This window comes from Pongo pygmaeus, chromosome 8 (genome assembly GCF_028885625.2).
Source record: "Pongo pygmaeus isolate AG05252 chromosome 8, NHGRI_mPonPyg2-v2.0_pri, whole genome shotgun sequence".
Classification (NCBI taxonomy): Eukaryota; Metazoa; Chordata; class Mammalia; order Primates; family Hominidae; genus Pongo; species Pongo pygmaeus.
Genome location: NC_072381.2, coordinates 115664784 through 115677985, shown reverse-complemented (window position 1 = coordinate 115677985; position 13202 = coordinate 115664784). Strand labels below are relative to the sequence as shown.

At 38.2% G+C, this 13202-nt stretch overlaps 1 protein-coding gene across 3 annotated transcripts; it reads left to right on the top strand.

Annotated features, from left to right (window-relative positions):
* The first annotated feature begins 984 nt into the window (after window positions 1-984).
* On the top strand, window positions 985-12961 carry SMNDC1 (survival motor neuron domain containing 1). Of its 3 annotated transcripts, none has more exons than XM_054503950.2 (6): window positions 985-1259; window positions 2420-2539; window positions 7217-7359; window positions 8279-8440; window positions 10628-10781; window positions 11727-12961. In XM_054503950.2, exons 2-6 carry the CDS (start codon window positions 2420-2422, stop codon window positions 11862-11864), a joined length of 717 nt encoding a protein of 238 aa, XP_054359925.1. In that variant the 5' UTR covers window positions 985-1259; the 3' UTR covers window positions 11865-12961. The 3 variants fall into 3 exon arrangements, with proteins under 3 accessions (XP_054359925.1, XP_063526326.1, XP_054359926.1); XM_063670256.1 differs by having other exon boundaries at window positions 1048-1584; XM_054503951.2 differs by lacking the exon at window positions 985-1259 and adding an exon at window positions 5274-5463 and having other exon boundaries at window positions 2418-2539.
* Window positions 12962-13202: the final 241 nt, after the last annotated feature.

Below are 13202 nucleotides of genomic sequence, written 5' to 3'. Positions count from 1 at the left end.
TTTTTTTTTTTTTTTTTGTATTTTTAGTAGAAACGGGGTTTCTCCATGTGGTTAGGCTGGTCTCGAACTCCTGACCTCAGGTGATCCGCGAGAAGTGGGCCTTTTTATGGATCCAGCAACAAACTCCCAACCTCCCAGGAAAGGTTGCTTCCTGGCATCTATATAAAACTTTGTGTCTCAGGCCTTTATTGCTTTTTTAATTGAAATAAAATTATATACATATGGTTAAAAAAAAAAAGAAGAAAAGGAAAAAGGGTAAACAGCAAAGAGGGTAATCAATAAAACATTTGGCTTCCACTCCAAACCTCTGAGCAGGTTTGTGTATCCGTCCAGAAAGCATATGTATTATTACAAACATACACAAGGGGCAGTTCTTTTCGAACACAAATGTCAGTATTCCTACCACTCTTTACCATTCTAGACTAACTTAGACGTTGTTCCCTATCAGGCGAGATTAACCCAACTAAATTAAAACCAAGTAGGTTTTAGCAAAATAGATTTTAAAGAAATCAATCTCCTCTCCAATAGGTTATTTCTGTCACGATTTAATTAGCTTTCTGTTGCTACTAAGGCTTGTATCATATAAAGAAGTGGTTCTCAGGCTGGGTGCGGTGGCTCACGCCTGTAATCCTAGCATTTTGGGACGCCGATGCGGGAGGACAGCTTGAGCCCAGGAGTTGGAGACCAGCCAGGGCAACGTAAGGAGAGCCCCCACCAACATCCCCCCTCCACCCACCACCACCGCCCCCGAAAAGCAGTGGGTTCTCAAACGTCAGCGGACATTGGTATCATCTGGTGGGCTTATTAAAACAAGAGTCTCTGCATTCAGGAGGTCTGGGGTGGGGCTTGAGAATTCGCATTTCCAAAAATTCCTAGCCGGAACTCCAGGAAGATAACCTACATTCCGCGCCTGGCGAAGCCCAGCTACGCCATTTCCTTCCTAGGCCCCGCCTACTTCGCGTCCCTAACAGCCAGGGACAGGCTAGAGGGCCCGCGGAGTCACGTGAGTCGAGCGACCTCGCGCGAGAGTTTGTATTTCTCGCGAGACTTCACCGTCTCTGTCTTTTCCTCCTTCCAGTCCCCGGCTTTCCTTTCCTCCCCCTCGCCGCTGACCGAGTTTTTCCTTTACAGACCGAGTCGCCTTGCTGTCGTCGCGGTGATTTTCCTGCTACTGCTACTGCTGCTGCTGCCGCCGCCACTACCACTGGGCTCATTTGCCCCGACCCCTTCCCGCCGCCCCGCCCCCAGCCCCACACAAGGTAACAACCCCCCTGAGGGAGAGAGTGAGGCCTGGCCGGGCCCGGGTCCCTCCCGAGGTGAAGCGGAGGCTCAAGGCCGAGGAGCCCGCCTCGCCGGAGACGCCCAGGCGCTGGCCCTGGAGCCCGGAGCCACGGCCGTTTCTCAGCCAGAGCTGAGCCTCGGCGGCCCGGCTGGCGCTGGCCTCCATGCGGCGGCGGCAAACACGGCCCGCAGGGTACTGGGTCGGGTGGGGCTGGGCGCCGCGCGGCTCCCTGTGGAGCTTGCCTGTTGGAGCGCGGCGGGGGGCTCCGGCGGTGGTCCTGGAGCTGGCGTGTGGATTTCCAGGTCCGAATGATCGAGTTGTGGCGGGCTTTGAGGTGCTGTGTGGCGGGGAGGAGAGCAGCCTGGGTCGCTGTAACTCTTAGGGGGCCTTTCCAGGCTCCCAGCCTTTGGTTGGACGGGAATTTTACGAAAGAGAAGGGTCCTCGGAAACGTCGTACATTTGCTTATAAACCATCAAAAAGGGTTAATTGGTATCTTATTTTCAGGAAAATGAGTGAGCTGGATTTGGCGAAAGGCACATTCCTTAGAATGCCTAAATGGGAGTGTACCTGTGCTGTTCTTTTTGCTGAAGATAATGCACCGATAAATATTTAAGCGACTGGGCGAAAGATTTTTGTTCTGGAGAGGCACTTTTAAATACACTCTTAATTGAATAGTTCAAGTAAAGATTGTAGTTTGTGTAGTTAATTTAAAAACGCACTTGTTTGGCTTTGGAAGCGTACTTTAGTGCTTAAAAATAAGTATTTGGATGGTTTTTGAAAGTTTCGACTTTTCCAACAGAGTAGTGCTTTTTAAAAAGATAACTGATTATTGAGCCGAATTCAGCACCTACCCTGTGGATAGGAGTTAAAAGAAAATTAGAAATTTCTTTGTATCTGTATGCTTTTTTAAAGTATGGAATGTATCTCAAGTTTTTAATCCTCAGAATCTGTTGCCTTTAAGTTTGTAGTTTAGCTGAAGTCTAAACTGAGAGTAAAGGTAATGGTGGTAAATTAGGCTGCAGTGTTAAAAGGAGTTGGAGGCAAAAACTGGTAATTCAGGCAGACAGGGAAGTTAGTTTTTTATGCCTTGATTTTTGGTTTAGTTTTCATGGTCTAACCCTTTTCATTTTCCCCAGATGTCAGAGGATTTAGCAAAGCAGCTGGCAAGCTACAAAGCTCAGCTCCAGCAAGTTGAAGCTGCATTATCTGGAAATGGAGAAAATGAAGATTTGCTAAAATTGAAGAAAGATTTACAAGTAAGTATGGGTAGACAATTGTAGTTTTTCTGTTTTTCAAATTATTGCTTGAATCCCTAAGTACCCAAAGCGCCTTTTGAGGGGTTACACCCCACCCTATGTATATATGTAAATTCTGTAGGTACTGTGGCTTGTAGAAGTAGGATTGCTTCCCCAGTTCTCAGGTTTCTGTACATCAGAGTGAATGAAATATTGTTCTTTGTTATATAAATCTTGTGTGCTTACATAATTTTTAAAAACTAAAGTTGATAGAAATTTCCAAGTCTGTCAAATTTTCAAGACGAGAGGTACATGTAACTTCACAATGAAAAACGCTTTTAGTTTTTAAGACCTGGCAAATGAAATTTAGTTCAAAAAGTAGCAAAGATTGAAGGAGAAAAATAGAACCTTAAGATTCTTTTTAATACCACAAGATTCTTTGAAAATGCGTGCCTTTTTTTTTCCCCCAAAACTAGTGGGTTACATGTTGTATGGAAAACAAACCACAAAAATGCCTAAAGAGAGACAAGTGCTCTGTATAATTGTTACATAGATGTTCAGACTTAAGGCTAGGTTTTAGAGTAAAGTTGTTGACACTTGTGGAAATTGAACTATGTGGTGAAAAGGAGATCTTTGTCATGGGGGAGTTTAGTAGATAATGAAACCTTTTTTTAAAAACCTGCACTGGGATTTCAAGACAAACAGAGCCATCATAGTAAATACCTTTTGTTTCTCAGGACACCAGACTGATTAGAAAAATGCCATATATAATTTGCAAATATATATGATTTTTAAGAGCTTCCTTTAAATTCTGAACCTGATTTTTAAAAAGTTTCAAGGGTGTTTTGATTAGAGATTGCTTTACCGATTGAGTACTAAACTCAAATCTGTATCCGGTCTAAAAATTCATTCCCTCCCTTTATTATCCCACTGCCCGTTAAAACTATTACGATTTTAGGGATATCAGAACTGCAAACAAACTTAACTGAAATAGGTTCCAGATTTGGGATTCTGGAACTGCTTATCTGGGTGTAATTAAGATGAGTTGAATACTTTCAAGTTCTAGATTTAGAATAAAATTGCAGTAGTATGTTATTTTTAAACACACACAAACTATCTGGGATAATTTCAATATGAACAAGACCTTCTACTTCTTCGATACGTAGAAGCTAGGCCTTTGGGCTTCAGGGTGCCGGTCAATATGAAAAAGATGTTTTGGGAGCAATTTCTCCCACTCCCAGGCCCTTAAGTGAAAAATAACCCAGTGTTTTGCCACCTGTCCATTTGATTTGCTCACATGTTGTGAGTATACATTGAAGATGAGGCAACAGAGGCACACTGACCTCTTATTTTCTTACACTCTGTAAAGTGCTTTCTGTTTGCCCCAAAGAGAGATGCCTCGACTACCTTTACCAACTTAAGCAGTCCTTTTTTAGGAAAAGAAAACACTGGGTGCCAATGTTTTGTATATTGCTTCTTGAGCAGTGGGAGGAGGGGTATTTGTTGAACTGGTTGGGTTGGGGAAGTTGGGGGTGGAGTTAGAAATAGCGTTATCATCAGGTCTTTTTAATATTTCTAGAGTAATTCATCATTAGGGTTTGAGCAGAACTGCCTTACCATGTCATGGTCATCGTAGTGGAAAGTACTGTAGGGGGAAACCATTGTGATAAACATTGTAGTAAGCCCCTAAAAGGCTTGCCTGCGGGGGTTCAGTAAATAATGACCTGGAAATCATTTTTCTGTAAAGTATCCTCTTTTCTATAACCATTTAAAACAGCACTGTCCAGTAGAACTTTCTGTGATGATGGAATGTTCTATATCTGCTATTCGGTACCATAGCCACTAGCCACATTTGGTTGGATATTTGAAATACAGCTAGGTTTACTTAGGAGCTGAGTTTTTAATATAACTTAATTAGCCACACGTGACTACCATATTGGATGGCAAGGATTTAGAAGTGCAAGTTCTAATACTTCAGATAGTAATAACAGAATGTTTTTCCTGACCAGTCTTGATCAGAGTTTCTTCCCATTTTATTCTATCATTAGAAATTTCATTTTGGTCACTAGATAAGGTCTGTTTTGAATTGAAAACTACTCAAAAATGGAAACGATCTTTTAAGATGAAGTAATACTCTGAAAAGTATTTGGCTATATGCTTCCACCCAGTAATTGTTGTCTCCATTGAGACTACACTTAATAGCTTCTATTTTGCTGTGGGGTTCCCCCCCTCATTCCCCTCTTTTTTCCTTCTCTGCCTTCTGGGATGTATCTCGTGCTATGGGTATTTAATTCAGCCTGTTATATTTGGTGAGAAGTCTGTTCAGACTGATTTTGTGGCTTCCTCATATTAATATTTTTTGACCATCATATGGTTTCTAATTTCTTGTGTTCCTCTATAGAATTAGATCCTTATCCTGGTTATTAATTTGTTTGCCCTTTGATTTATGACAAAATGCTTTTTCTGCATCTTTTCAATGACTTCATTTTGCCAGTAAGGTTTCCATGTTTATCTCTTTCATGTACTGTCTTTCATAGAGACTAAAGTTATTCAGCAGGCAGCAAAATAATCTACTAAAGTCCTGCCTGCCTTTTTTCACTTAAAAAAGTGGGTGTGATAAAATCCAGGCTAGCTAGCTGACTAGCTCCCCGGGCAGTCTATGATAATCACAGATAGTCAATTTATTAGGCTGTTTTGCTGAATAAGCTGGTTCTAAAGGAGGCAGGGGTCAAGTCACTTGTCTCATATATTACAGTGGCTCTCTGCATCCCCGAAACGCCTTCCTTCAGTAAGCAGAGTGCTTGAGTGCACCCCATTTGACCTGCTGATATGTAGATCACAACACCTGATGCTTCCTGGAATTGCCGATTACTGTAACTGCTGCCCATCTGTCGATGAAGGAGCAGTTTCAGAACTCAGACTTGAGGGAGGAAAAGTAATTAATGGTATGTACCTTCAAGAACCCCCTCATACATAAAATAGTTTTTCTAATACTTTGGTCCATACACACATGTGAAGAATAGAAATTTAGAAGGTTCTTCATAGTTTGTTGGGAGGGTTATGTAAAACCATGGCAAAGTTAAAGGACATTAGGAGTAAATGCTCTGGATTTTTTCTAAAAAGGGTCATTTCAGCACAGGCCTCTGAATTCACTAATATGCACAGCTTTTCAGGACCCTTTTCTTTGATGAAATATATTTCTTTAACAAAATATATTTGGAAAATAGTTCTGTCCTAAAAGAAATAGAGTTCTAAATCTGAAACCTACAAGTGCAGAATTCATGTCTGTGCTTAAGTTAAATGATCCCTAGGTGGATCTGGAAGTATTAATGATAGAGATTTGTGTGGGCTCTTGAGTCAGGCTTATCGGATTACATTCCTACCCCTAAAAGTGGTTAAAAATAAGACCAGATAATTTACTCTTCTTTTGTGTACTACTTGATCTAGTTATTTGGAAGGTTCTTTGCTTTATTTGCAAAGGACTATCTAATTAAAAAGATCTAATTAATGGCTAGTTGGCAACTAATAAAACTTAGAGATATTATTCCTACTAAATTTTTAACTCAAACCTAAGCGTTCTATTTATTTATTTATAAAACTAACCTTTCTTCAAGAGATTTAAGACTCAAATATTAGTTTTTTCGGAAATAGCCAGAAAGATTTAGAATCTTTAGGAGAGAGGTAATATTTAACTTTCTTGGCTACTGGAATCAAAATTACTATTATGAAACCTCAGTGGGAACTAGAAGAAACTCAGTACATAGTTTAACTTTGTTAATTTTTCTCCCCAAACACACAGTATGATGTTTTAAATGCAACAGTGGGTGAACAGCTATGCAAGTTCTTAGATCAGATAAGATGCATAGTGTGGATCTTCATTAGAGTAAAAATATAGTAGACAGGTAGCAGAATCTGTCAGCTTGTACTATTCTCAATTTTTTAGCCATCCCTACACCAAACATCTTTGAATGAAGCCAGTAAATGTAAGCCTGAATTAGAAAAAAATATTTGCCACACAGAAAGGCATTGCCTGTGTGTGTTACCTTTTTTTTCCCCCCTTTTAAATGAAGCTGTGCTAATGTGCTTAACATTAAGGTATGGAACATTTAAAATCTAACCTGGTAATTTGCTTACCTAGATGGGGTGAGTTTTACAATAATTGAATAGGAAGACCACTGGTTTCTTTTACATTGCCTGTAGTATTTTAGTCGAGATACGTATAAGTAGGAACATTTTTGTTACTAATAAAGCTGCTTAAAGTGTTTTGGGATTGCTTGGCAGTTAATACTGCTGAGTAATGCCCTATAAAACAGTACAGTTGCATTAAATATATGTTACAATAAGAGTATCTAATTCAGTCCCTCATACTTTCTCATCTTTAGAGAGATCTATTCAGCTAAAATAGGCACTTAGAAATAATGCATGGTATAAGCTCAAGTCTTATATTTTCATTAGTATTTGTGGTTAAGTTGAAAGGCAACTATATGGGCTTAAGTCACAGCTCTACCACTTAACTCGTAGAAAATACTGTATCAGTTTCTACATGGGGATAATCACAGTACTTGTTTAAAAGTGTTACGAACTGCAAATGAAATATATGTAGAGTACTTAATGTACAGTATGAAAGCTGTCATCAGAAACAAAGTTGGCAATGAGAATTATAAAAATAATGTTGTAGTTTTTGTTTTTCTTTTTTAGGAAGTTATAGAACTAACCAAAGACCTTCTGTCAACTCAACCTTCTGAGACTCTTGCAAGTTCAGACAGTTTTGCTTCCACTCAACCTACTCATTCATGGAAAGTAGGAGACAAGTGTATGGCAATCTGGAGTGAAGATGGACAGTAAGTGTAGAAAAAAAAAACTCTAACTATAACATGAAATAATAAAAATCAATGGTAAGAAGTTTTTATTCAGTTTTAACTACCCTATTTTAATCTTGACTTCTACTAGGCAGTATGATTTATAGAGCCAATTTGATTCTTGGTGGTTGCCATTAATACAGTTTAGTTTTAGCTTTAGATTAAGTTTCGGGGAGAAGAATGGCTGGGATTCTAGAGGAAAGAAAAACAGGACAATGAATGGGTGTTTTCTAAAATAATCTAAATTATTTTCTCAAATTGAAAATTGAGTGAATGGTTGGTTTTTCTGAGAATTCTGTGAAGAGCATACACTAACATCATTCCTATAAGAAATATCTTTTTGCTGGGTGTGGTGGCTCATGCCTGTAATCTCAGCACTTTGGGCGGCTGAGGCGGGCAGATCGCTTGAGGTCAGGAGTTGGAGAGCAGCCTGACCAACATGGTGAAACCCCATCTCTACTAAAAATACAAAAATCAGTCAAGTGTGGTGGCGTGTGCCTGTAATCTCAACTACTTGGGAGATAGAGGCATGAGAATTGTTTGAACCTGGGAGGCGGAGGTTGAAGTGAGCCGAGATTGCACTACTGCACTCCAGCCTGGGCGACAGTGAGACTCTGTCTCAAAAAAGAGAAGAAAAGAAACCTCTATTCTCAAAGACATTAAAGCACGTTGAGTAGGTACATGTAAGAGACTTTCCCAGCAATATTATGATTAGGATGTCCTTTTTTGATAGCAGATAACTAACTTCAACCACTCTTTTGTATTCTCTTTGCTGAAACAACCATTTGATTATAGAAGTTTCATTATAGACACATGTAATAATTTTATCACTACAGTATAAGTCTTGTAGGCTGAGTACTAAACCTTTACTCACCTGCTTACAGCCATGATATCTTTACAGGTGTTATGAAGCGGAGATTGAGGAGATAGATGAAGAAAATGGCACCGCTGCAATCACCTTTGCTGGTTATGGCAATGCTGAAGTGACTCCACTGTTGAACCTCAAGCCTGTAGAAGAAGGAAGGAAGGCAAAGGAAGACAGTGGCAACAAACCCATGTCAAAGTAAGTGACTTTGACTTTTCCATTTTAGGTGCAATCTTCCCCATTTGGATACTTGAAGTAGTCTGCAAAGAGAATCTATGCATAAGAAAGTTGTAATACTGTTTTACTGTTGTTTTGGAGATAGCAACAAAGGGTCAACATTGTGTAAGTGTGCCTAAGTAAAGTGAAGATAATTTTGATTCCCATTTAGGCATTCAGTAAATATTAAGAAGATAACTATGTACAATGAACATCTTCCCAGCATATTTTATAAGCCAGGTACTGGGGCTATACCACAGGAGACCACCTCGGGCCTTGCCCCAACTGAGTTTATATTTAGAGAAGAAAACTCATCATTAATGAAGTGCTTTAATAGTAAGAGTGTAAACATTACAAAGGAGCTATAACAGGTACTGTAAGGAAACGAGGTACTCAGCCTCCACTTTTGTTATTAGGGCAGATTTCTTTGAGAAAATGACATCTAAACTGAGATTTGAAAAGAATAAGAGATAGCCAAGTACAAAGCTACAAGGCGGTATGATGTTGATCTGATCTTGAATTCTTCGTTATTAATGAGCATTATGACCTTGGAGAAGCTGTTTAACTCTGTTGTCCTCATCTGTAAGATAGGGGCAGTACATTATTGGGTTGTGAGGATTCAAATGATAAGTGTTAGTAAAGCTTGTAACAGTTCTTTACATGTAGTGTAAGAGCTTAGTAAATTTTTTTTAAAGGGGGGAGGTGAGCACGTAAAAGTAACAAATCCCTGTGGTAAAAACTTGGGGCTTGGAAGGTGGGTGGTCTGAGAAGACGTTAGAGAGGTAAAGTCCAGAACATAAAGAGCTTGTAAGCCACTGATAACATTTTAAATAGAGGGGATATGATGTGATCACATTTGAGCTTTAGAATGATCACTGTCAGTAGGGAGAGGCAACTACTGCTGTGATCCAGGTATAAGATGATGGCCTGAACCCAGGGAGTAGCAATGGGAATGGGGAACTATGCAGTTTTGAAAAGTAAGAGGCAGAATTAACAATATTTTGGTGAACTTCTGCATATTTGCCACAACATAGTCTTTTGATTTGTCAAGAGTTTTTGAAACTTAAGTTGCTACATATTTATATTTGAATATGCAAAAATTATATATTAATGTAAGCATCCCAATAAAATAAAATTCTAGAACAATGTATATATATATTTTTTTCTGTCTTTGTCATCTGTGTAAAAAGCCATAGCTTCATGGTGGTAATATGGTACCGGGGAGTCTAGATATTGCCCCTCTTAAAGACCTTTTTTTTCATCCTTTTGGTGAGAAGTCAGTGTTAACTGAGCAGAAATTATTGGGGGTTTTAGGCTCTGATCCTATTTAGAATCCTATTTAGAATGTTTTTGAAACCCCCAGGTGTTTTGTTTTGGTGAGAATTGTTAGCTATGATTTCTGTTTGTGCTGCTGCATTCTTCCAATGTAGGTAAAATATTTTATCTGCATTGAATCTCTTCATACATTTTTTCTAAATGCTGCACTTGTTAACTATGTCTATTTGGAAGTAGATGAAGGCTTAGATACCCATTAATACTGAAACTCTTACTTATTCCTAAAACAACTGGCAACAGCTATACAAAAGTAAAATACTCATAGTTGAGGCTGGGCACAGTGGCTCATGCCTGTAATCCCAACACTTTGGGAGGCCAAGGCAGGTGGATCACTTGAGGCCAGGAGTTAAAGACCATTCTGGCCAACGTGGCGAAACCCTATCTCTACTAAAAATACAAAAGTTAGCTGGGCATGGTGGCACGTGCCTGGTCTGTAGTCCCAGCTACTCGGGAGGGTGAGGCACAAGAATCTCCTGAACCCAGGAGGTGGAGGTTGCAGTGAGCCAAGATTGTGCCACTGTACTCCAACTCCAGTCTGGGCGACAGAACAAGACTTTGTCACAAAAAAAAAAAAAAGTCATAGTTGAAATATTTACCTTATATGGGTAAATAGATAAGTTATGTTTGAAAGCTTCCAAGGATGCTGTTTTTTAAAAAAACATTTCTTAGCAATTCTGGGTGACTGGTACTGATTTTAATGAGTTAGTACTTTTTATTCATAGACCATTGTATATGTTTATTAGATTTTTTTTTTTTTTTTGCACTGCCGGTGTCTTCAAGGAAGTCATTCTTGTATAAGTCTTAACAGTTGACATTTAACTTTTTTTCATGCAGAAAAGAAATGATTGCCCAGCAGCGTGAATATAAAAAGAAGAAAGCTTTGAAAAAAGCTCAGAGAATAAAAGAACTTGAGCAGGAAAGAGAGGACCAGAAAGTGAAATGGCAACAATTCAACAACAGAGCCTATTCTAAAAACAAAAAAGGCCAGGTTGGTAAATCTTTTTATGACACTTTGTAAATTTGAGAAATGCAACTGTCATTAAAATAACTTTAAAATGAAAAGAGATGTAGATTTTTTGTAAAGTATGATTAACTCAGATTTTGTATTCAGAATCCTTGTTGATGCTCAATTTAACTTATTGAAAAATGTTAGCCATTGTCTCTGCAGTAAAAATATTACAAATGAGAGAATTTATATCAGGAATTACAAAAGGTCTATGTTCTTTTCCTTCTATAAACTAATATTTGAAAAAATAGTTGCTACTTAGAGGCAGTGTGCTTAACTCTGTCTGCTTTGTTAACATGCCTTCATGCTGGGCATCACTGGTAGATTTTATTTAAAAGTGCATTCAGTTTCCCTTGATACACTTATCTTGTGTGTGTTGGGTAGAAAATAACTGTAGCATTCATATAGGAAGTTGAGAATAAGGATAACTTGACTTTCACCCATGTGTTACTCTTCACTGCCATCAAGGTAGCCCTTCCATTGATGGACATGGCTTCTGGAAAGAAGTGCTTCCTTTTCATAAAGATGTTTATTTTGTGACAAAGGCCAAGGGACTTCACAATTTAGCTATCATAACAGGCCCCACACAGTAAACCACAATACAGCCAGAGCTTTAATCATGCTAAAATGGCTAGCTCACAGCTGAAGTTAGGATTTGCGTTTACAAAACTAAAATGTTGAGGTATCAGAAGGCAAGTGTTATGAGTATTAGTAAATGTAATGATATTTTCCACAACTTAGAAGTTAGAGTAAATGGCTTCCAGCATGGGACCACTTCTGTACCCATTTTTTAACACTAAACAAAGGCAGTATGTTTTTCTTCTTTTAAACATTGAAACCAGAATATATTTTAACATTACTTAAAATTTGAAATTTTTAATTTTTTCCAACACTAATCAGGAATTATTTCTGTTTTCTTTCCCTTAGGTAAAGAGGAGTATTTTTGCTTCACCTGAGAGTGTGACTGGCAAAGTTGGAGTAGGAACCTGTGGAATTGCTGATAAACCTATGACACAATATCAAGATACCTCTAAATACAATGTCAGGCATTTGATGCCTCAATAATCAGAAAAACTGTTGGATTTCATCTCTGCAGGGCTTTACATTTACCTTTTTATCCTTATATTTTTCTAAAGGTAAATTATTTGTTAGATTAGTAAGCAAGATACCATTGTCGTCATTGGTTGACTTCAGTAGAATGAGACGTGAAGAAATTGCATTTGATAACTGCTATTCATTTAACTTTTCTCATTATCAGTACCACGGTTCCCTCAAAGTTTGTTGAATAAAGCAACTTTTGTAGATGCTGTTTCATACAGCACTTAGATGAATTATTGATCTTCCTAATATCAGGCGCCTACTTAACCTATGATATGTACTTTCTGTAAGTTGTAACTTGAAATTTTCAGATGCTTTGAACTTGACACATACTCTAGCAATTCATTGGAACACCAAGGCAAAAACACCAACCTGCTAAAAGAGATCTTTTCATTTTTCTTACTTTCAACTTTAAAACTTAGCTGTCGTTCAGTTAAGCTTAAAGATAAATTTGTAAATGGCAAAGTTTGTTTTGAGGTTTTTCCTCAATAACTTGTTTCCCAGGCCTATTAGGCCATCTCTAAAATTGATCTAGCTGTTTTATTTTTATGTACTCTGTTTTATGTAAGAAACCTTAGGATGAGCTCCCTTTTCTAAGGTGTTTTTGTTTTTTGTATGTTTGCTTTTTTCCTGTTGTTTTTTCCATTTACGGCAGTGGTACCATGTTTTGGATGTGTAATGTTTATATGGGAGAACAAAAAGCTGATGTATAGCCCTGTATACAGTGTAGATACTATTTTTGTAAAAACACAAGGCTAAATTAATGAACAAGAATACTGAATATTTCATCATTAAAAATTTCTTGTATTTCTTGCGCATTAATCTGACCATAATTTCCCTGTATATTATGTTCATTTAGCTGTTTGTAATTTTTGTTAATTAGATCAAGTTGTCTGCATTTGTTGGTGTAAGTGAACATCACAGTTATCCTGAGTTGAGTTTAAGCCAAATACATGCATAGAAAAGGGTCTTCCTATTAATGGAAGAAGGTAATTTTTAGGATGTGTGTTATTTCAGTTTTGTATGTTTAACTTTTATTAAATAAAGTGTTTTTAAAATCTCCAGGGTGTGTTAACAAAAGGGTAAAGTCTTTAGCTGTCAGCACTTAAAGTGATTAAACCTCCAAGTACTTGCACACAGCATTCATGGAAGAGAATATTGAGTGTGTGAGAGGATTCAGTAAATCCTTAAGTATTCCTTCCATTAGAAGCAATTGGATCTTAAAGGGCAAACCAGGCATGTGTTTATAGGATGTCCTCATTTTAATGGGTGTTTGTAGATTTTTGGTGGAAGGGGAAAATAAGT

Excerpts from the sequence above, each read along its gene's own strand:
- SMNDC1 (XM_054503950.2), top strand. The coding sequence starts at position 2,420 with ATGTCAGAGGATTTAGCAAAGCAGCTGGCAAGCTACAAAGCTCAGCTC. Across the intron at positions 2,540-7,216 it reads AATTGAAGAAAGATTTACAA|GAAGTTATAGAACTAACCAA; the intron begins GTAAGTATGGGT and ends TTTCTTTTTTAG. Across the intron at positions 10,782-11,726 it reads CTAAAAACAAAAAAGGCCAG|GTAAAGAGGAGTATTTTTGC; the intron begins GTTGGTAAATCT and ends TCTTTCCCTTAG.